Genomic DNA, 25,145 nt, shown 5'->3' on the forward strand with positions numbered 1-25,145 from the left:
TGCAAAAGTAAAGTCGGAAAGATTTACTTGTAGCACTCTATGCCCACGTGATCATCTGGGAGGTTCCAGGCCGGCAACGCGTGTTGTTCCTTTTAAGCCTCAAGTAAGTAAGACAGAACGGCAGCTGTATGCCTTTACGTGTATATTTAATTTTACACATAAGTCGCATTGTAACAGAGAAATTATTTTTAAAGTTAAAATATTTGTCTTTGATTTACTATTATTTTGTAGTTTTGTTGATTAGCTTGAAGATTTCTGACGCTTGATCTGTGTTACTTAATGAATCGGTTATTAAATAAACTGCTATAGAAATCCAGTGTTGCTCGTTTCTTAACGTTCTCTCTAAACTTCATATTAGTAAAACAGCAAATCTGAATATGGTCGGGGTTTTGGATCGGTGTCTTTATAATCCTTTTCTTGCAATGTTTTGCCCTTTTATTTAGGCTTTTAGATCTAATTAGAATAATTCAAACAATACGTTAGTTTGTCTTTTTTGCATTACAGGGTAGTGTGATTATCCGTCCTTCTTTTATTTTTCCCCCACATTATTCTTATTTCAGTACACACCGGTGCAGTGCAGCGTACAGTTTATAATAAAGTATCTATCTATCTATCTATCTATCTATCTATCTATCTATCTATCTATCTATCTATCTATCTATCTATCTATCTAAACCGTTTACATTGTTTTGTGTGAGCTGTTAATGTTACAAAATGACTAGCTTCTTTGAACGTCAAGCTAGGAGAATGATCCAAGTTTGGCTTTGCTCGATCATAAATAAATTAGTGTTCTGGGGGGTATTTTTCGTACGTGGATTACTCGCTTAGCCGGATGTAATTGTTGACGATTTGGCCTGATCCTGGATCTGTCGGTTTTTTGAAACTCTTGCTGGAAGTGTTGTCATAGGAACACATCCAAATCCGCAAACCTGCTCGGAGCAGGTTTGTTCTGCGTAAACAAGGATTAGTTTACACACGTGATCAGTGACGGTGTGGAAGTCATCCAGTCAGGGCTTCGCCGTTCATGAATGAGCGACCAATTGATATTGGTGCGCAAATTATACGAAGAGAATTTCATACAAAGAGGGTTTTGCGCGATCGGCAAGATCCTTTATTCTGTACGAAAGATACCGCTTTAGCCGAAGGGGAATATTGAACCTCAAAGATTTATTAGCTCCGTATATTCGAAGTCAAACTCGGCGAAGTCGGGCTCTCACAACCACACAGACAGTAGGCATTGCTTTGAGGTTTCTTGCAAGCGGCACTTTTTTATATACTGTAGGCGATGCGGAACATCTATCGAAAAGTGCAGTTTGCCAGGCAATTCGTAAAGTCTGTTTGGCTCTGAAACATTTCCTTCAGGTTTTCATTGTGTTTCCTGGACACCTGCGTGTGCAGACAATAAAAGAGGCGTTTCATGCCATTGCAGGTAGGTAATACACAGGCTAAAACACCCACAGTTCCATAAAGAATCTCACAGTCAGCCTAACATTCTCATTACCAGGATTTCCAAATGTGATTGGGGCACATGGAACTGATCAGAGTGGAGTTTGATCAAACATTATTTGGAAAATGTACCTCTCCTCCTGATGAATAATCAGACACAGTGTCTTCATCAAATATTTGACCTTCGTTAATATCTCGTTGGTCAGAAACAGGTTCAAGGGATATGACATTCCCTGCAACTGACCCAACAAAAAAGAGGGCTATATGGAACATACCTATAGCACACATGGAGGACAAATATATGCAATGACCATCCTTTACCTGAAATGAAATGACCACTGCATCCTGCCACTGGTTCTGAGGAGGAGCTTCCCCCTGGAATGCCTTCAGAAACAGGGCGATGGGCATTTTGCTGGAGAGCCAACTCTTCTGCAGGGGTTAGGTCTGGACCGCGTGGACCTCCACCTGTTTTTTGCTTGTCTGCCTCCTTATTAGCTTTAAAATTAATGTTTTTTATATTATATATGATTCTTTATGTCAACAATTCTTTAAATAGTTATATACCAATATTTACCAGTTTGAAGTATATTCTTGTACTTCACTTTAACCTGTTCCCATGTTCTCCTTGTGCTCACGTTTGATCTGGAATTATGACATATTAAATAATAATTAATGTGACACATAGGAAATGAAACGTTGCATTCAGTAAGTACAATGTACACTTTTTAGCGTTTAATTTTTTCGGCCACTTTTTGCCACCCGTCTTTTCTGGTCTGGGCTGCTTTTGCAGTGTTACCCCTTGTGTATATTAAATCTTGAAATTCCTCGTGTCCTTCGAATAAAAGGTCTTGCGCCGCGTGTGTGAAAAAAAAATGCGCCCGTTCTTTCGTCATTTTGTTACAGCCTATCAAAGACTTGCTGATCAGGTTTTCTAGACTCAATATATTTGGGCTTTTCACTCAGCGCGGGCGCGCGCATTCATCTCGTATGATTAGATCCAGCTACACTAATCTAATACACAGCTGCGTTTGAAAAACCGACTTATCTGGATTAGTTTCACTGGCATTAACTCATTCAAGATGAGGCACCTGATCTCGGATGGTTTAAGCGACGTACGAAAAATACCCCCCTGCTCTTACTTTGAAAAGGGTTAACATTTATGTAATCAAACACATTATTATTAGGCAGCGTTTTGATTAATTTTCCTTGGGTGTCTTTTCTGTCTTCAACTATGTGTCTAGTTAATGGCAATATACTCTCAAGACCCTCTCCTCTGTTAACCAATGTTATATTGTATAATAAAACGCTACGGTGTGTGTGTTTATGTGCGTGTTCAACCCCCGATCCCTCCGAGCAATCTGATTGGTCAGTCTGGCTCTGGCTGGTCAGTGGTAGGGAGAATGATACGATACTTTAGGGAGTGCGAAGTGCAAATCCTAATTGTGTCAAAAAAAAGGACCAACAAGACAAATAACGCTGGGTCTCTAAAAATTAATGAGGCACACCGTGATCCACCTTTAAAGATGGGAAGCATGATGTTTTCACAGCGGATAATAGGGACAAGTCTACCATTGGTGGTAGTCAAGAAGCAGACAGGAGTCAAGCAACATAGACATAGAATTACTAGACGCCTCATGACCAGCAGCATCGTACGTCAACGTCGCCGCCGCCGTATTGCGAGTGGCACTGCTGTGGAGTGAAGTAATGGATAAAGATGCCTCACGCATATGCAGCTTGGGATTGTACAAACCGCTGTACGCTCCAAACCAGATCACAGGGATTACATTTCATAGGTAAAGCTGAACAATTGTTTTGGTTATATTTGGCCATTAGAAAATCCCGTTTTATAATCTTAACTTTAGCTACGCCAGACTAAGCTAGCAAAGATATGCATTTATGTGCTCAAGTGAGCCTCCAAACAACGTTTTGGCTAAACGTATTTAGGCACTAACTATGTAAATTGTTGTTAGCTGTTAACATTTCTCAAACTTTGAAGGGTTCCCAAAGAAATCCACCTCAGGAAGCAGTGGGAGGTAGCCCATAGACGGGATTTTGAGAAAGCTGTCCTGTGATGTGTGCTGTGCTAGTCTGGTAACAGCTGCTGTACCGGCATCACATGATCAAAGCTACCACTTGCTCACATTAAAAAACAAAGGAGGTTTGATGATGCCTTCTTCTGAGGGTACAGTCAAGGTAGTCAAAGTAGCTGAGTGTGTTATCCGACAGTCGACATTAGGGCAAGCTGTCAGTGTATCTTTGATCAATCAGTTTGTTCGGGCTGAGATTGGTTCAAATGATGTGTTTTTTCTCAAGGAGTACATTGAGGAAACAGTTTGAAATTGACAACCATCATTTTATGCTCATGTCTTTAGTTGTGTCTGTCTTCCACAAACTAAGGCTGCACCATATTGCCAGACTGAATACTCTCAAATTACAGAGTGGAAACACACGGAAAAAGCTATGTAAAACAGTTCTGTTTCATGGATTTTAGATCCTATCCTGTATATATTTAAGCAACCACATTGTGTGTGTGAGAGAGAGAGAGACTGAGAGAAGAATGAGTGAAATGTTTTCAGAAATTATTAAGCCAATTTGTATACAATAAAATTGTTTATTTTTGTCATTGAGTGTATAATTTCACTGTTAAAAGAAAGACAAACAAAGATAACTGGCAGTAACAGGGCAAAATTCACAATTGGTATGCCAGTTTGAAAAATAAGTTTTGAGGGTAGTTTTAAAATGTGTTATTGAATCGAGCTGACATATATGAGAGGGAAGAGAATTCCAGAGTTGAGGAGCACTATGAGAGACGCTCAAGCTCCCAGAGTACTGAGTCTGACATGCGGTACAGAAAGTAGAGCTGCAGGTGAGGATCTGAGTGAGCGAGAGGAGTGCAAGTCTGTTGGTGATCAGTGAGGTTGTGGAGAGCTTTAAATGTTAAGAGCAGTACAGTATTTTGTATTGTATTCTGTAGTTAACAGGGAGCCAGGGAAGTGAGTGAGAATAGGTGTAATATGTTCAGTGGATTTAGAACAGCAGGTTATTATCCTGGCAGCAGAATTTTAAAAAAGTTGTAAGCGATGGATACGTTTTTGTGGGATGCCAGATAGAATAGCCATCCATCCATCCATCATCTCCCGCTTATCCGAAGTCAGGTCGCGGGGGCAGCAGCTTGAGCAGAGATGCCCAGACTTCCCTCTCCCCGGCCACTTCTTCTAGCTCTTCCGGGAGAATCCCAAGGCATTCCCAGGCCAGTTGAGAGACATAGTCCCTCCAGCGTGTCCTGGGTCTTCCCCGGGGCCTCCTCCCGGTTAGACGTGCCCGGAACACCTCACCAGGGAGGTGTCCAGGAGGCATCCTGATCAGATGCCCGAGCCACCTCATCTGACTCCTCTCGATGCGGAGGAGCAGCGGCTCTACTCTGAGCCCCTCCCGGATGACTGAGCTTCTCACCCTATCTTTAAGGGAGAGCCCAGATACCCTGCGGAGGAAACTCATTTCAGCCACTTGTATTCGCGATCTCGTTCTTTCGGTCACTACCCATAGTTCCCCTCCTTTAACCGCCACCTTATCGTGGTAGAGGGGTTTGCGTATCCCAATGACCCTAGGAGCTCTGTTGTCCGGGGCTTTATGCCCCTGGTAGGGCCACCCAAGGCAAACTGGTCCTAGGTGAGGGATGAGACAAAGAGCGGTTAAACAAACCTCCTATGATGAAAAACAATTTTGGACGGCGTTTTCCCTTGCCCGGACGCGGGTCACCGGGACCCCACTCTGGAGCCAGGCCTGGAGGTGGGGCTCGATGGCGAGTGCCTGGTGGCCGGGCCTGCACCCATGGGGCTCGGCCGGGCACAGCCCGAAGAGGCAACGTGGGTCCCCCTTCCCATGGGCTCACCACCTATGGGAGGGGCCAAGGAGGTCGGGTGCAGTGTGAGTTGGGTGGTGGCCGAAGGCGGGGACCTTGGCGGTCCGATCCTCGGCTACAGAAGCTGGCTCTTGGGACGTGGAATGTCACCCCTCTGAAGGGGAAGGAGCCTGAGCTAGTGCGCGAAGTTGAGAGGTTCCGGCTAGATATAGTCGGACTCACCTCGACGCACAGCTTGGACTCTGGAACCAATCTCCTTGAGAGGGGCTGGACTCTCAACCACTCTGGAGTTGCCCCCGGTGAGAGGCGCCGAGCGTGTGTGGGTATACTTATTGCCCCCCGACTTGGAGCCTGTACATTGGGGTTTACCTCGGTGGACGAGAGGGTAGCCTCCCTTCGCCTTCGGGTGGGGGGACGGGTCCTAACTGTTGTTTGTGCGTATGCACCGAACAGCAGTTCGGAGTACCCACCCTTTTTGGAGTCCCTGGAGGGGGTGCTAGAGGGCATACCTTCTGGGGACTCCCTCGTTCTGCTGGGAGACTTCAATGCTCATGTGGGCAATGACAGTGAGACCTGGAAGGGCGTGATTGGGAGAAATGGCCCCCCCCGATCTGAACCCGAGCGGTGTTTTGTTATTGGACTTCTGTGCTCGTCACGGATTGTCCATAACGAACACCATGTTCAAGCATAGGGGTGTTCATATGTGCACTTGGCACCAGGACAACCTAGGCCTCAGTTCAATGATCGACTTTGTGGTCGTGTCGTCGGACTTGCGGCCACATGTCTTGGACACTCGGGTGAAGAGAGGGGCGGAGCTGTCAACTGATCACCACCTGGTGGTGAGTTGGCTTCGATGGTGGGGGAGGATGCCGGTCAGGCATGGTAGGCCCAAACGTGTTGTGAGGGTCTGCTGAGAACGTCTGGCAGAGCCCCCTGTCAGAAGTAGCTTCAACTCCCACCTCCAGCAGAACTTCGACCACATCCCGAGGGAGGTGGGGGACATTGAGTCCGAATGGGCCATGTTCCGTGCCTCTATTGTTGAGGCAGCTGACCGGAGCTGTGGCCGTAAGGTGGTCGGTGCCTGTCGTGGTGGCAATCCCCGAACCCGTTTTTGTACACCGGCGGTGAAGGATGCCGTCAAGCTGAAGAAGGAGTCCTACAGGACCCTTTTGTCCTGTGGGACCCTGGAGGCAGCTGATAGGTACCAGCAGGCCAAGCGGAATGCGGCTTTGGTGGTTGCTGAGGCAAAAACTCGGGTATGGGAGGAGTTTGGGGAGGCCATGGAGAACGACTTTCGGACAGCTTCGAGGAGATTCTGGTCCACCATCCGGCATCTCAGGAAGGGGAAGCAGTGCAGTGTCAACACTGTATATGGTGGGGATGGTGCGCTGCTGACCTCGACTCAGGACGTTGTGGGTCGGTGGGGGGAGTACTTCGAAGACCTCCTCAATCCCATTAACATGCCTTCCAATGAGGAAGCAGAGCCTGGGGACTCAGAGGTGGGCTCCCCCATCTCTGGGACTGAGGTCACCGAGGTGGTCAAAAAACTCCTTGGTGGCAGGGCCCCAGGGGTGGATGAGATACGCCCGGAGTTCCTCAAGGCTCTGGATGTTGTAGGACTGTCTTGGTTGACACGCCTCTGCAACATCGCATGGACATCAGGGACAGTGCCTCTGGATTGGCAGACCGGGGTGGTAGTCCCCCTCTTTAAGAAGGGGGATCGGAGGGTGTGTTCCAACTACAGAGGGATCACACTCCTCAGCCTCCCTGGAAAAGTCTATTCGGGGGTTCTGGAGAGGAGGGTCCGTCGGATAGTCGAGCCTCGGATTCAGGAGGAACAGTGTGGTTTTCGTCCTGGTCGCGGAACAGTGGACCAGCTCTACACCCTTAGCAGGGTCCTGGAGGGTGCATGGGAGTTTGCCCAACCAGTCTACATGTGTTTTGTGGACTTGGAAAAGGCATTCGACCGTGTCCCTCGGGGAATCCTGTGGGGGGTACTCTGAGAGTATGGGGTACCGGCCCCCCTGATAAGGGCTGTTCGGTCCCTGTACAATAGGTGCCAGAGCTTGGTCCGCATTGCCGGCAGTAAGTCGAACCCGTTTCCAGTGAGAGTTGGACTCCGCCAGGGCTGCCCTTTGTCACCGATTCTGTTCATAACTTTTATGGACAGAATTTCTAGGCGCAGCCAGGGCGTTGAGGGGGTCCGGTTTGGTGGGCTCAGGATTGGGTCACTGCTTTTTGCAGATGATGTTGTCCTGTTTGCTTCATCAGGCCGTGATCTTCAGCTCTCTCTGGATCGGTTCGCAGCCGAGTGTGAAGCGGCTGGGATGGGAATCAGCACCTCCAAATCCGAGACCATGGTCCTCAACAGGAAAAGGGTGGAGTGCCCTCTCAGGGTTGGTAGCGAGATCCTGCCCCAAGTGGAGGAGTTCAAGTACCTCGGGGTCTTGTTCACGAGTGAGGGAAGAATGGAGCGTGAGATCGACAGGCGGATCGGTGCGGCATCCGCAGTAATACGGGCGCTGCATCGGTCTGTCGTGGTGAAAAAGGAGATGAGCCGCAAGGCGAAGCTCTCAATTTACCAGTCGATCTATGTTCCTACCCTCACCTATGGTCATGAACTATGGGTAGTGACAGATAGAATAGCATTACAGTAATATACGTGAGGTGTCTCGGGCATTAACCAATACTTCAGTACTGTGTTGCATAAGAACAGGACAAAGTCTAGAAATGTTTCGGAGATGGAAGAAGGCAGTCCAAAAAATGTTACTTATATTGGAGGAATTATTTAATAATAATAATAATTATTATTTAATAATTGTCATTATTAGTGTATAAATGGATATAAATAACTGCATTTAAACAATTCGCCAAAATCTGTTGTATGTAAATGATACTGTTTTAAATGTTATTGTTTTTTCATCAGAAAACTCGGTTTCCACGTTTACCTGTATTAGTTTAAATAGCACTTTTACCACTCGCAATATGGCATACGCATTGACGTATCGTGTCGACTGGGCAACACAGTGAATGCGGCGTCTATCTGTATATGTCTATGGCAAGCAAGGTGACTTAGAGTCTGAGAATCAGGAACGTGATAGAGACGGGAAGTTCCAGGCAAGAGAAGGTTGAGATACACGAGGATACTGAGGAAAGGCGTAGGAGGAATGCTGACGGAACACTTTAGAGCAAGAGATATAAAATATTTTTACATTTATTCTATTATCTGTGTATGTAACAGTTAAGTGTCATTAATATTTTATTAATCACAATTTTTGTAATGATTTTTAAATCAGAAATGCTTAAATTCATTGGAGTTAACCCTGAGAGTGAGTTATGCTCAGAATTACACTCATGCAGTCATGTTATGATCCACTTTACAGTTGTAAGTCAGAATAACTCTCTGGACAATATTCTGCTACCATCTAGTGGATAAAATAACATTATGCTGCAAAAAACATGAATATTTCTATGCATTTTTCCACTCTAAGGTATCATCAATATTCATAAGTGGGACAGAGCCTTCAACCAAAACACAAACTGAAACTGAACCATTAGTTGAATCAAGTGATAGTGATGACAATGTGAAATGGTCATCAGACATTTGCACAGATAGTGAAATTGATGCATAGGGCACTGTATGGTAGCCCTCTGAGTACTGTTTACAATGCAGCAACCATTGTTCTTGTTAGTGGAATAACAACAATGTGTATTTCTGTAGAAATGTGGCAGTCACTAAGCCTTGCGCTGTGGTAGCCTACAATAACACAAGGGTTGCATTGATATTGCAGATCAGGCATTGTTGTTCTACCCTCTGATGCTCAAGCAATAAAAAAAGCATTATAAAAACAGTGTCGCCTTTACTGTCCCAGTTGCAACATGTGTGTTTTGTGTTTGGTGACTGTTTCAAAACATATCACTCAAAGGACGTGTATTAAATCTGCAGCAGTACAGCAGTGAGCATTAGACATACTTTTCTACTTTATGTATACATTTTGATATTTACATGTTTCTTTTAGACATACACATACCCTTTTTTCTGTTAAAAAATTCTACATCATTAACTTGTTTTTCTAGGAGTTAACATAATGCTAAGGAGGCTAAAATAGTATTTTAAATATTTGCCTCCTGGATCAAGGAAACGTTTAAATTTAGTCTAGCAAAATGTAACAGTGATCAAAAACCTTTTTTAAATTATCTGCTACTACAATTGTAAAATCAGTAGTGCTTCTTGAAGTTCATATTAAAGTGTGAATTGTCTTGATTGTTTTGTTTTGTAATGACATTTACTTTAAGCCTTACAAGGGACACTTCCTTTATTATGATCCTTTAAAGGATCATTTATAAAGTATCGCAGTAAAAAAAAAAAATACATGCCCAAATTAAAAATATCAGGCAACTGGTTTCCTCACACTTTTCAAGTTGGCTCAAACTCTATTTTATATATTAGTCTTTTAAACTCAAAACAGCAACAAAATCAGTTACATAACATTTTGTTTTGTTAGGGTTACAGATTCTAAATACTAAGCTCTGTATTGCTACAATAGTACATAATTTTTCTAAACCTGAACGTGCATGTGTCAATAAAAATACTAATTATCAAGGTATACATTTATTAAAATACTTTACATGTACCTGTAAAATCTATAATAATAAAAGGCAAAGCCCTCACTGACTGACTGACTGACTGACTCACTCATCACTAATTGTCCAACTTCCCGTGTAGGTGGAAGGCTGAAATTTGGCAGGCTCATTCCTTACAGCTTACTTACAAAAGTTAGGCAGGTTTCATTTCAAAATTATACGCGTAATGGTCATAACTGGAACCTCTTTTTTGTCCATATACTGTAATGGAAGGCAGCAAGATGGCCGTAGGAGACTGAGTTGCGTGTCGCGTCATCACGCCTCCCACGTAATCACGTGAACTGACTGTGAACTCAGTACGTAGAAAAGAAGGAGGAGCCCCAAAGAGCGCTGAAGAAAACACTCATTACACAATTGACAAGGCAGCGAAACAATAAGAAGCGAGTGAGTGACGCATACAAGCATCTTCATAAGACACGAGGTATAAAAAAGCACGGTGTAAACCGTAAGTCTAAATTTACTTTATAGAAACGCTCCCGCTGCCGTTTGCAATACCATATTCGCGAGATACAAGTTTAATGAGAAGACACGAGGTATAAAAAAGCACGGTATAAACCTAACCTTAAATTAACTTTATAGAAACGCTCCCGCTGCCGTTTGCAATGCCATATTCGCGAGATACAAGTTTAATGAGAAGACACGAGGTATAAACGAGAGTTTGCATCACTTTGTAACAGAGTTAAAATTGCTGTAGCGAGAAACTTTTAACTGCCGGGTCTTAGCTAACATTAAATAAACCCGTGGACATCGCAACATCACACAAGAGAGCGGCTCACGTGAAGTGACTGAACGCAGCAGGAGTGATCACTTCCATGAATCAAACCTGTTCAAAAAACACATTACACAAGTGATAAAGTAGGAAAAGAATATGAAACAAAGCACGGTATAAACCGTAACTTCAAATTAAGTTTATAGAAACGCTGCCGTTTGCAATACCATATTCGCCCCTGCGAAGCGCGGTGATTTTGCTATATATATTAAACTATTTCAACCATTGTATGATCTGCTTCTCGCAACTGAAAGAGGGCACCGTGGCAGAAGTTAGCCGACTTGCTCACCAACCACAAGCGTTACCTGGTAGGTAACCACCCATACAATCAGATTGTGAATCAGACTACGAATGCCTGCAATGTAATTACCCCGATCTACATGCTGTCAAATGAACGAACCACACGCCGTAGCACAACGTTAGGGGCTTCGCCTCTACGTCCGAGGATCGATTCCAGTAAGGGAGTGCAGTGACTGTGTACTCCTAATGAGCCCACAATTACGGCGAAACACGTGTCGCATACTATGCATCTTCAAAGCACGGTGTAAACAGTAAGTTTAAATTGAGTTTATAGAAACGCTCCTGCTGCCGTTTGCAATACCATATTAGATGACTTTGTAACAGAGTTAAAATTGCTGGAGCGATAAATTTTTAACTGCCGGGTCATGTTGCGTGTTCTTGGGTAGGTACACCAAAAAATGTATACATTTATGCATGTAATGGGCAAACAAAAAATGTACTATACCCGAAAGCACTACAGTAGTACTCAATGTATCTTTACTTCTTAAATGTTAATGTTTTACTGTTTAATAATTTATACGCTTCTTATATGTTATTCAGATTCTTTTATCAAAATACCAGTAACAGTGCACTGCACGATAACGTGGAGTGAATATACTTGACATGACCATTCATAGTATTTATCCTCTTTCTCTGTACGTTTACCATTCGTTTGCTCAGAGGTTGATGAGCTTGCTGCTTAATGAGCAGCTCTTCACCCTAGCGTCCCGCTGCTTCTCTTCTTTCGTCGGCATCTTTTCCCGTTAAAACTGATTTGTTTTAAAACTTAGTATGTTTTCTTTAATTTTTCAGTTAAGCTGGCACTTAAGTCTTCAATCTGCCTCAAGAATGATTAGCGGAGGTGGTAGACAATGAAAACGTCAGCCGTACGCATCCGCCACGCACGCACTGGTGCGCGCAGCTGTGAGTTGACTCTACAATAAAATAAAATAAAGATAAAAAGAGCAATAACTTGCAGCACCGCTATTCAATTACACTTGCCTAACGCCTCTCCTAAGGGGAAATACTGTGGGATCTGGGCATCCGTCAAAGCAGCAATCACAAGCCCGATTAGAAAGCGGGAAGCTGTGATTTGTCCTCTCCCTCCCATGTAACAATCGCAGCCCGTGTTGCAACGCACTATGTATATATGTGTATGTGTGTATATATATATATATATATATATATATATATATATATATATATATATGTTCATATGTGTGGGAAAGCGAATAGTAGACGTGACGTAGTATATGTGTACCAAATTTCAAGTCAATAGGTGAAACGGTTTGCGAGCTACAGGTGATTTAAAATCCTGGACAGACAAACGAATAGCCACGGTAGCGTATTATAGAAGAACATTTTACTGTTTAATAATTTATATTTATATGCAATGTGCTTCTTATATATTACTTCATATTCTCATATGATAATTATGTTAATGTTGTTTATATTGATTTCTATGTTATTGTAAGTGCCCTTTATTTGTGGAAAAATAAATTTGGCAATTAAACTTATTCTATACATACATTTTATTTTTTTCTCTTGCACTCAGTGAGCGAATCCACTGGGTAATCAGCTATATATATATATATATATATATATATATATATATATATATATGTGTGTGTATGTATGTATGTATATATATAGATAGATATGTATGTGTATATATAGATAGATATGTATGTATGTATGTATGTATGTGTATATATAGATAGATATGTATGTATGTATGTATGTATGTGTATATATAGATAGATATGTATGTGTATATATAGATAGATATGTATGTATGTATGTATGTATGTGTATATATTGATAGATATGTATGTGTATATATAGATAGATATGTATGTATGTATGTGTATATATAGATAGATATGTATGTATGTATGTATGTGTATATATAGATAGATATGTATGTATGTATGTATGTGTATATATAGATAGATATGTATGTATGTATGTATGTGTATATATAGATAGATATGTATATATAGATAGATAGATATGTATGTGTGTATATATATATATATATATATATATATATATATATATATATATATATATATATATATATATATATATATATATATATATATATATATAGATAGATAGATAGATATATGTGTATGTATGTAGATAGATATGTGTTTATATGTATATATGTGTATATATATGTAGATATACAAATATGTATATATGTGTATATATATGTAGATATACAAATAAGTATATGTATATATGTGTCTGTATGTGTATATATATGTTGATATATGTATATATATATGTGGATGTGTATATGTATATATATATATGTATATATGTTTATGTATATATATGTTTACATAACCTCTTTAACACACTACTTCTCCGCTGCGAAGCGCGGGTATTTTGCTAGTGTTTAAATAAAATCCTTTTTTTTAACATCAAAAGTCACAAATATCAGGACTATAGTCAGGTAAAGTAGACATCCATGTGTTTACTTACCTTTTTCAAATGCAGCCACTTTTGGTATACAAATGACAATTATAAAATTTTAAAATTTAAATATGACTCCTTAATAAACCTAAATAAATATGAAAATAAACATTTTATGTAACTCCTTTTTCTTAAATAATCTAACTGAAATGTCTTGCCTGTAGAAATGTATCATCTATATAAACATCCATCCATCCATTTTCCAACCCGCTGAATCCGAACACAGGGTCATGGGGGTCTGCTGGAGCCAATTCCAGCCAACACAGGGCACAAGGCAGGAACCAATCCTGGGCAGGGTGCCAACCCACCGCAGATCTATATAAACATAAAATTCTTTATTGCAATGATATGGTCAACGTCATAGATAATCTCAGTTCAAGAGACTAAGATACTTTCATGCAAGCACTTAAACCTTGTTTTGTTTTTTCACTCAGTTTAACAGGCTGTTGTCAGTTGCTTCTAACTGTGCTACTTAAATGACACTTATACACAGTTCATTTCAAGTGAAATACACTGTCTTCCACAGTGTAGTTAAAATGTCACAAAACTCTTGTCTTCTCTTGAATCAAACTTTCCACCTGCTGTCCTTGTAAAAATCATTCTAAGATAGGGGCGTCAAACTACAGGTTTCTGTTTCAGCCACTTTCTTAATTAGTAACTAGTTACTACTGCTAATAGAACCTACTTCTTGCCTTGATTTCAATTGAATTCATTCAAAGCCTTGAATTAAAGAAAAAAGTGAAAGTCTGACTAATATTGATCTGTTCTGGTCAACAAAACATTTTGATGGTGTTCTCGTAAAAAAGAAACAATTACAGTAGTGGTTTTGAATGTTAAACACCAAGTCATTCATAATTAAGGCAAATAAGTCTTGTGCATTAACAGGAACTGGTCACTAATTAAGAAAATGGCTTGAACCAAAACATGCAGCCACTGTGGCCCTTCCAAGCTCTGACTTTGACACCCCTGCACTAAAATAACAAAAAAAGTTCAATTTGAGTGAAATGTTTATTTTTTTAATTATGATCATCCTCAACCTTAAGAATTAATTTTAAGTTTGCCCCAAATAAAACATTGCTGAAAATAGCATAACATAAAAAAGTTAAAACAAATAATTTTATTAAGCTTATGCTATATTTTGCATTTGGGAATTTATACAGTGTACTGGATTGATAGGCAACTTTAAACTGGCTAAATGTCAACAGAGCCCGGGTGTGTGCATAAATTGGATGGACCTTTCTAGAGCTGATTTTGTTTCTGGTGTTAATTTTTACTAGAACAGTTAATCTTTCTTGGACAAAGATGGTTAAAAACATTGAGTGCACTTATTTATTGCATGTGTTGTACCATCAAATTAGTTCTCGATAACTCTTAATAATATTTTGGATTACACCTATTACAGAACAAAAGGTAAACTGCAGTACTGCATTCTTTATTATTATTTGAATATTTGATAAATTTTAGTTATATACATTTGCAAATTCATCCATAATTCTTTATTCATTCCCTTCTATTATAGTCTTTTCCATCTTCATAAGAACAACATTTGATATGAGTTACATAAAATACTTATTAACATTCATTCTTTTAGGAACCCACAAGAAACTGCAACACAACATGAAACAGATTGCATCAGGTAGTACAAGTAAAGATCTCTTGTACCTTGATGTGTCAAAAGAAGAAGGAGAGAAGACCCTTTCCCTTCACACCTCAATAACATTGTTCCTCCTATCCTACTGTGAATCTAAGCTTTTCAAAGTCATCTTGGTTACTGCTTCCACTCCCAGTGAAGATGATGAGTTTTTCAGACACTTGGAAGGAATGCCAAAAGACCTTGAAGTTGAAGTTCTGTCCAAGAGTCAGTTGCCTCCTATTATAAGTAGCTGTTGTCTACCTGCTTTGTTGGACAAAGAAGGCAAATACTGTCATGCTGGGTTGGCAGTAGTACTTAGATACATTCTTCAATGGACATGTGAAATGGATCCTGGTAGAAATGATGTGGCAGCACTTCTGGGTTTTAAGAAGACCTGTCTGAAAGCCTGTGCAGAAGTAAGTGTGCATATTAAGAAGTTGTAGTACACAATATTGAGAGAAATTAGTTAAATTTGTGTTAACATGTGTCTCTATAATTATTCATTCCTTACAGTCTTCCCAGCCAGCACAGGGCGCAAGGCAGGAGCAAATCCCAGGCAGGGCACACACACACCCACACACCAAGGACACACTAGGGACAATTTAGAACGCCAATGCACCTAACCTGCATGTCTTTGGAGTGTGGGAGGAAACCGGAGCACCCGGAGGACACCCACACAGACAAGGGGAGAACATGCATACTCCATGCAGGGAGGACCCAGGAAGCGAACCCAGGTCCCCAGCAGCACTACCACTGCACCACCGTGCCACCCTACAGTCTTCCCTACAGTCTATAATAGACTTCAAATTTTGCTTGGGAAGCAATTTTCAGTTACTGCCTTTTAGATTTTTAATGTCTTAAGAAATGGTGTCTGGTATATACAAAAATCATTGATGTCACTTTGATTTGAAAAATGAAATTGGTGAAAAGTTCATATCAACATAAGAAAATGAAACACCAAATTTTGGCACCTTAGCCAAAACTATGTAAGAAATGTATATGGTAGAGATGAAATTATTTCATACAGAAGCAAAGGTGTTAAAACAGAAAATATAAATGTAACAGTAAATACCAGCAGTAAAACATAATTGTCTAACATGTTATATTCTTTGCACAATAAAAAAGGCTGGGGAGTTACCAGGACTCATGAGCTGAGGGACAAAATGCTTTTCACTGTTCTAATTTTCATAACTTTCTAAAAACCTATATATTTTTTCATTATGTCTTAAAATATAATACCATTAGGTGTTATAAGTAAATGTGGTGTGAGCTGTAAGTCTTTTTCATACACAGAAATAAAATCTAAATCTATCTATCTATCTATCTATCTATCTATCTATCTATCTATCTATCTATCTATCTATCTATCTATCTATCTATCTATCTATCTATCTATCTATCTATCTATCTATCTATCTATCAAGATACTAGTGTTTGAGCACAGTGCATGTGCATTTTTGAATTTTTGTTTTTAATCAAGCTGAACACATTGTGTATTTTTTTAAAAGGTAAGTCAGTGGACTCGACTGTGTGAACTTAGCATCCCTGCTGCTGTGGAAGACTTCTTAAAACTGCCTGCTGAGAACCAAACAGACATTCCTTTAGCAATTCTTCAGCTGGAAAAAAAACTTAGAGAGCCTGTTAGAGTGCATAATGATGACAAAATCCGTCGGCAAAAGCTGCAGCAGCAAAAAGAGGAAAAGAAAACATCCTCACAAATCAGAGAGCAAAACCAGGCAGAAACTGGGGAGAATTTGCACTCAGAAGACCTAGAGCTTGGTGCAGCACTTTCTAAACTGTCATTAGGGACAGAAATGCCCACTTCCACTAGGAGGCCTCCTTGCGTCAGAAAAGTGAAAACAACACATCTTCCTCCACTGGAGCATGTATTTGCAGAAGGCCTATACTTTACACTTACTGATGTGGTTTTACTGCCATGTCTTCATCGGTTCCTGGTAGGTTTTTAAAGCATATAATAATTTAATTGTTTTACGTTTATGCTTCTTATTTATGTTTTGAATGGAATGTGATGTTAGAAAAATATTTGGGGAGGTAATGCATATTTTCGTGTTTATGTTAAAAATAAAACAAAAAACAAACACAGCCTTTTTTAAATTCTATGAAGTATTCTGTCATCATTTCAAATTAGAGTTAGTGTAATAATATAATGAGTTAAAACTATTTTATAATTAATGTTGGGAAACAGTCATTATATTTCACCACTAGTAGTTAGAGAACTCAATAACATAAGTTTTCCAAAAACCTCATTGAAATTTCCATTGTTCAGTTGATTGATTCTACATTTACTTTGAAGTTTCAGTAATTTTTTCTATTCTGTGAAACAACCTGGGTTTTCTAAATACTGCATATTAAAGTGATAATTAAAGGAACTGGAAGATATTTGTCTGCAGGGCACTAACACAAAAAACAGAAATTAAATACAGTTTTTAAGTTGGTTTGGTGCTTGTTGTAAAACGACAGGTGTGACAGGCCCTGTTGAACTTTAGTCTTGCTTTTCTGTGTTTATTCCTTAAAAGTATTTGATGGCAATACTAAATACTGCAAGTAGTCTTTGTTAGATTTAAAAGGACTACAGATATGTAGAAGATAATATTCAATAGCTTCCTGCATCTAATGAGCTATGCAAAAATAATCATTGCTAAAGGTTAGGCACATCTTCTCTTTCAGTATTCTTGAGAGCAAACAATTAAAACTGATGTATGTTTATTTTTTATTATTTTTTTCATTGCTTAGAGAGTTCAGTTTGTTAGTGATATTGAAGTGATAGCCTAAGTGACATGAAATATCAGAACAATTTCAGACAGGGGGCTTGCTCTCTGTGGTTTGCATATTTGCTATGTGTTTGAATGGTGATGTAATATTAACCAAAAGTAAGAGACTATGGATGTGTTCTTCAGTATGAGCTTCAATGGATTGTATTCTTTCCAGAGTTATTCTTGATTTGTGCCCAGTGCTGTCATAGTAACTCCTCCTGGCAACAGTAATGTAATGTTAGATAAAAAACACTTCACAAACAAATTGATGTATCTTTTGGTGGTATAAGAAAGTGTTTGTTAGGGTAAATTCTGAAAGGTTTTCTTAAGGGAGTTTTGGATTTGTGTGCTGGTTGGTGGGTATCTTTATACACATTGCATTATTGTCTCAGTGATGCCCTGGTGTCCGCAGTCATGGGCTCCAAACTCTACCTGGATATTAGGCCAAACGAAGAGACAGGCAAGATTTTTTTAGTCAAAAGTGTAACAGAACATTACTAGAAACAAAGAATTAAAGTGACACAGTGCAAATAATCCTTCAATAAATAATGCTTCATAAAATGTATGCCCTTAAAAAGCAGTGTCTTTGGTTGTAAAAAAAAAATTCATAAATAAATCAAAACAAATAATTAAGTTCATTTAAAATCTAAATAATCTATTCACAATGTATCCCATTTTTTCCTGTTAGGACCCAGAGACAAATCACTCCTGCATACAATCTGGTATCCTGTCTGGCATCTCTATCAGTACCTGCAGACCATTTTACATAGCCCATTACATCACAATCTACCACCTCCTCCAATCACTGCTGTCCCGGACTGCCAGCCTTCGCAGCATATTCACTGCAGCTCACTTGCCCTAGCCCTTTAAACAATGCTGCTATGCTTTGGATACCACCCTGCTCTGTGTTCCAGCAGTTACATTCCTGTATGGTTCTCTGCTCACTAGCTCTGTGTTATTCAGCAGAGTTTCAGTCTGCCACCTACTGGAACTCTATGGCTACTGATGCTCCTTTACACAGCTCAGCAGAGCTGATACCATTAGTCCTGAGTATTCTAGCAGGAGTACCTTCCAGCAACTCATTGATTGGTCTATTCTTTCTTTTCAGTCTGTCCTGTTTCGCTGTTATTTTCACACAGCTCAGCGGAGTTGATGCCACAAGTCATTACTTTTGTAATCAGAGTACCAACCAGCTACTGTTCATTGATTGATTTATTCTTACTTTTCAGCCTCTCCTGTTTTTGTTGTCATTTTTGTTATCTTCTTACTGAGCACATTCATGCTCTTTTAAATTTTGTGGCAACCTCAGCTGATACTACTTAATTGTGCAGACCACTCCTACTGTAACCAACCGAATAAAGGTGATTGCATGCACTCATGTGCAGACTGCTAATCCGAGGTAGGAAAAATCCACTAAAACCCATTAAAATTATTAAATGGATCTATTCAAACCAGGCTCAACTTACAACAGGCTCTGTTTAGGAGAACACAAACTTTTAGTTGGAAACTTATAATTAATTTACTTCTATTCTGTTTTGTATTTCGATTTTTACTTTAATATCTCACTGTATAGTTTCTATTTGCCCATTGTCATCCAACCGACTGCTTCCAGTTGCTGCTTATCTTGGACAGTTGCAAAACAAGTTTTTTTTCTGCATGAATGAAAACCTCTATTGTAAACTTCAATGATGAACACTTAATTTTCAACATCTGCTTAGCTTCACCTAAGGGCGTCTGTCCAAGGTCAGAGTTGACAAGGTGGATGTCAGAAATATAACTTTTGATATCTGAGATTCTCAGTTGTATGTAATACAGTTACTCAATAGAATGAGCACTATAGGATTGGTAGCTAAATCAGAAATGGCCAAATGATACATAGTAACCAAGCTAGTGCAATTTTGTGTTTGTCTTAATGTGTTAACTATAAAGTTACTTGATATTTTTGGAGAGTATCTGAATCTCTGAAGTGCTTATACCAGAGTTCTGGATTGGACCTTGTATACATAACTCCTCAAATGACTTAGCTATATTTGCTTCATAGACACTATAGCATAATCTTAAATGTTCTACTGATGACTTCTAAATTAGATAATTCAAACAACCCTTTTGTTAATGTCAAAACAAAAAACACAAGATCCTCTGGAACAGGTCATCCCACTTTTTAAAGGCTCATTTTGTAGCTCTCATTGAATACTTATTTAGTGTAATTGTTCCTTGTGTCATGAGTTAAATTACTTTTATAAACATCATTTTTTTTCTCTCTTTTAGTGTAATTAGCTATACCTTTATAATCATTTTGTTTAATTTGAACCTTTTGTACTAACTACTGATTATGCTAATACTACATTGTTAACTTATACATCAGTGTAATATTCACTTGTATGCAAATTAGTAAAACTTAAATAACACACAAATGCTTGCTACCCTCCGAAAAACATAGAAAATCTATTTTGTAGTTTCCAGACTGACACATGAAAGAAAAAAAACTGGGAAATATCAATTTTCTTAGTGAAGGTAGAAGGATAGTTAAAAGAAAATGTTTGTGATGAATCGCTGCTGTTAGGCCTGAATTTCAAAACCACTGGTTTAAGAAAATGGTTAACGAAAATTAGGCATATAAAGGTACAGCAGAAAAAAAAAAATTTAATTTCTCGTAAATATAAATATAAAATTATAATGCTATATGCAAAATAAAAGAAGAAAAATGTCCAGCTAATTAAACAGTTAGACAAGTGAGATATAAGAGTGACTCCCTGATTTATGAAATTGGTTGGAATGTAAACCAGCAGCCACAGGGATACCCCAGGATTAAACTTTGGAATTTAGAGGTTACATTTATTTTTAGCATTTTTTCAAAGGCAGAATCAAAACCATGACACAAACTGAGGTCATCTGTCTGTCAAAACAAATGAAACATGTACTGTGGAAATTAAAATTAAGTGTATGTATTCCCAAAATATTTGCAGGGAAGTATTTCTCAAAACAATCAAAAAGTTCCTTTAAAACACTAATATGCTACCATCTGAATTAAGATAAAGATATGTCAGGCTGTTAATTAGAGATACAACCCACTGTTAAGTGGGTCCACAGATAATAAGGGATATGTGCTTTCATGTTTGTACTTAACTGTTTATGTCTTTATTAATGTAAAACTACATAAAAAGCATTGTGATTATTTTCTTTCCTTTGTTTTTATAACAGCTACAAAAGAATCATCTTTCCGAAAGTTATTTACTAAAGGAATATCTTCTTGTGGACAGATTCTTCTATACGAACAATTACTATAGATAATACAAATATTTCATGGGAGGATAAGATAACACATTTTCATTAGTGAAAAAAGAATGAGAACTAAATTATTTTCATAACAGTGCTGAAATGAATCACAGGGTTTGTTTTCTTTAGGACAGTAATAAGTAATAAAATTAAATCTACTACATGTTTCCCCTTGGCCTATACTTCCATTGAGTCTTTTAACTGTTTTATAGTATGCAAACATTTGTAGTTTGTAAAAAATGTTTGATAGACAATGAGCACCTTCAAACCAAGACATAGAATTTTTTAGAACTTTTTTAACTTCTAGTAATTCCTGATTTACGACATCAGATTTGAGCTCTAATGTTTTGAGTTTTCCTGTACAGATTGCACTGGAATATAATGTACCAGTGCCAAGGAACCTTTGTGACGAAGCAAAGCTTACACCTACACCCAAGACATCTTCACATTACACCTTTAGCTAAAGATACCTGAGTTTAGGGGAAGACTTGAATGTTATCTTCAAATGGACAAAAGCTTTTTTAGTTTTTGGTGACCACCGAAGCTTCTTACTGGATTTTCTTGTCTATAAGGTAATTGAAGGTTGGAACTGAATATTTAATTAAACAACTGTGTTAGTTTGCAAAATGAGAATATCTCATTATTTGTTTAACAGGAGAAAAACTATCCAATTAATTACAGCCCTTACCTATATCCATGACAAGCCCTCCATTGGATTTCTTATACCGTAGAAATAATGCAGAGGTTTTATGAGCTTACATTTCTCAACCTGAACTTTTAGGGTTTTTTTCCTGTGTTAATTTCAGCAGAATTTCTTGTGCATATGTTGATTGCTCTTTTCTTATTCTTATTGAAGGACAGATAATATAGGAAGCCATCTTATTTTTGGATGCCATCTTAGTGAAGTATTGTACTACTTTGATTGTTGTTTACACTGCTTGCTTTTTTTCTTTCTATCTTGGACATTTTGTGACCGCTTCTTGTCAGTAGGTATTGCTGTATGCATAGCTACTCTGCTGAATTTGAACAAAGGTTTTTTTGGTACTCACAGCACAAGCTCTTTAGTGATTAGTGATCACTTTGTGAACTTATATCTGGCCAAAGGAACAAAGGGAATGCACTTATTCTAGACTCAACAGTGTAGTATTTTAATATACCGTATGACAGTTGATGTTTGTTCTTACATAGTCCTTGTTGGACATGCGTTTCTCCATTTCAGTCTGCCAAATGCAATGGCAGAGATCATTTGTAACTAAAAACAATTGTGAAAGTCTGTGCATCTTAAATGGTATTTCTCTTAACTTCTTTACTGCTTGCCCACCCTCGTGTTTTCAAACTGTTTCCATCCATCCATCCATCCATCCATCCATTATCCAACCTGCTATATCCTAACTACAGGGTCACGGGGGTCTGCTGGAGCCAATCCCAGCCAACACAGGGCACAAGGCAGGAAACAAACCCCGGGCAGGGCGCCAGCCCACCACAGTCAAACTGTTTTGTTTTACTTAATTTTTATATTGCCCTTTTAAGTTCGCACATATCTGCAGATTGCATTCACTGGCTTGTACTTTCAGTCTCTTTTGTCTTGATTGGGTCTTAGGCAACCCTATTTTCCTCTCTTTGTTGTGTAGACCTTAACAAAGTGTGTTTAATCTTATCCTTTTGCATTCATATGTTACATTTCCTTTTATACCAATGCCCCCAGGTAACAAAAGAGAGCAACAGAACAAACAAAGAGAGAACTACACAATTAATTATTATAGTTAATAAGAACAAATTATAAGGCATCAGTACCATGAGTGTTGGTTACAAACCATACAACTTGATAATGCATCTTTACAGGCCCAAGCAACCTGCCTATTTCAGTATGGCTGCAGAGACAGAGTTGTCTTCGCTTTATGGAGGAATGGCAATGAAACGTGGAGTGACCAACTTATATGAATTCCTCTCACAAGTCCTGAATTAATGGGGCGTTGTGGTACAGAATGTCCCTCCAATTCAAGACCATTCTTAAATGGCCACTGTTCAGACCAATGGGTACACAAACTTATTTTTCAAACCTGCCCTCCTGTCTAGACTTTCCTTCTTGGAGAATGGGCTAATATGACTAAACTCCTCCTGTTCCCCTTCCAAGCTATTAGGTACAGTGGCAGCTCTACACCCCATCATCCCCACCACAAATTTCATATCCTGAGTCAGTACTTAACACCATCTCCTACTTATGCCATAGAGTATATGCTTATGTGTTATAAAACTGTTTCTTTGTTTTAATTATCTAATACAAATGTAAACCTATTTGTAACAATGCTATATATCACAATTACACAACAGCAATACAACATTAAAGCAAGTGCACTCAACACATGCTCTCAACCAACTTTGTGTAGTCCTTAAATCAGTTAATTTCTACTTTATATTTTTTTTTAATTTCTGAGCATTTTTAATCCCCATTATACTGCCATTTGGTTGTTTATTAGGAAAGATTAAAGCAGTTTTGGTAATACCTAATTTGTCTTAGAATAAAATTATTTTAAGAAGCATTGATATAATTATTCTATATCTGTCAATCCAATGATAAATTTTAATTAATATAAAATAGTATTAATCCTAAATACAAATTACAGTATATACAGTTAATTTAGAAAGTATTTAGCCCCCTTCACTCTCTGCACACTTGATTGGTTTGTAGATTTAATTTTAAATTTAATTTAAACTAATGGGCTTCACCCCCTGCTCGCTTCGCTTACCAACCCCCTGGCCTACACTACGCACCAGCCACTTCGCGTCTCTGCTGCTCGTGTATGTGGATTTCACTTTCACCAAACAACAAGTCTTTTAATTCTTGTGGCTACGCCTCTTCATTGGGAAGAAACACTACTTTTCCCTGATGGCAACACGACTTAAACTTAAAGTTTAAATCCGAACAATAAATTCAATCTCTTTTCGCTGTTCCTTTATTTCAGCAAGTAATAATTTCCATTTGTTTGCACTAATGTGATCTTTACTATTATTTTTTTCAGACTGTCAGATTTTAGTACTGTCATTATCTCTAAGTTGCTCTGCATGCGTTTTGTGGCAACGTTTTTGAACCTCTTTACAACGTTCTACTTTGTCATCTACTCTTTGTCTTTTATTTCTGGCCCTGGTCGTGGTTAAATCTCTTGGCACAAAGTCTCGTCTCACAGGACTTGAAAGTATCTCCCTGAAAAAGGTACGTGTCGTCGCAGGCTAAAAAGTCTCGTCTCATCCCAGGATTTTTTTTTATATAATAGAGAGATTTAATTTTTATTTTAAACGAATACATTTTTGTCCATTAATATACAGTCAATAACCCATAATGACACTTAATTTGATACTTTAGAGAAGCCCTTTTGGCAGCACTTTGTTTTCTTGGGTAAATCTTGGGTAAGTTTTGAACACCCAGATCTGGGCAGTTTGTCTCATCTTTCCAGGCAGATCTTCTTAATCTCCATTATAATAGATTGGAAGCTTCTGTAAATTACCATCTTTAAGTTTCTCCACAGATGTTCTATGGGGTTTATGCCTGGGCCTTGGCTGTGCCACCAAGGATAGTCAGGGACTTGTCCCAGAGCCACTCCAGCATTGTCTTAGCTGTGTGCTTTGATTTGATTCATTATTGTGCTTAAAGGTGAACTATCATCCTTGTCTGAGACCACATGCATTCTGGTGCACGTTTTCTTCAGGAAACACTGTATTTACTCTCACTGTCCCTGCCACTGACAAGCATCACCATGGCATGATGCTGCCACCACCATGCTTCAACATAGGGGTGGTATTAGGCCAGTGATGAGCAATGCCTCATATAACATAACAACTTGTCTAAGGAGTCGTTTATTTTTTATATAATTTGTTATATAAATGCTTTTACATTTCACATTCATTTTATATTTGTAAATTATATTGTAGTGTTTATGCCAAGTGCCACAATGGATGGATTCTATAAACTTTACATGTCTC

General features: G+C 38.9%; 1 protein-coding gene across 1 annotated transcript in view; it reads left to right on the forward strand.

Annotated features, from left to right (window-relative positions):
- The first annotated feature begins 21 nt into the window (after nt 1-21).
- gstcd (glutathione S-transferase, C-terminal domain containing) overlaps nt 22-25,145 on the forward strand; it is a 110,976-nt gene continuing 85,852 nt past the window's right edge. Inside the window, exons 1-3 of the mRNA XM_028805190.2 lie at nt 22-103; nt 15,076-15,533; nt 16,626-17,072. Coding sequence (XP_028661023.2) covers nt 15,102-15,533; nt 16,626-17,072 — 879 coding nt within the window. The 5' untranslated portion in view covers nt 22-103; nt 15,076-15,101. The remainder of the gene's footprint in view (nt 104-15,075; nt 15,534-16,625; nt 17,073-25,145) is intronic.

This window comes from Erpetoichthys calabaricus, chromosome 7 (genome assembly GCF_900747795.2).
Source record: "Erpetoichthys calabaricus chromosome 7, fErpCal1.3, whole genome shotgun sequence".
Classification (NCBI taxonomy): domain Eukaryota; kingdom Metazoa; phylum Chordata; class Cladistia; order Polypteriformes; family Polypteridae; genus Erpetoichthys; species Erpetoichthys calabaricus.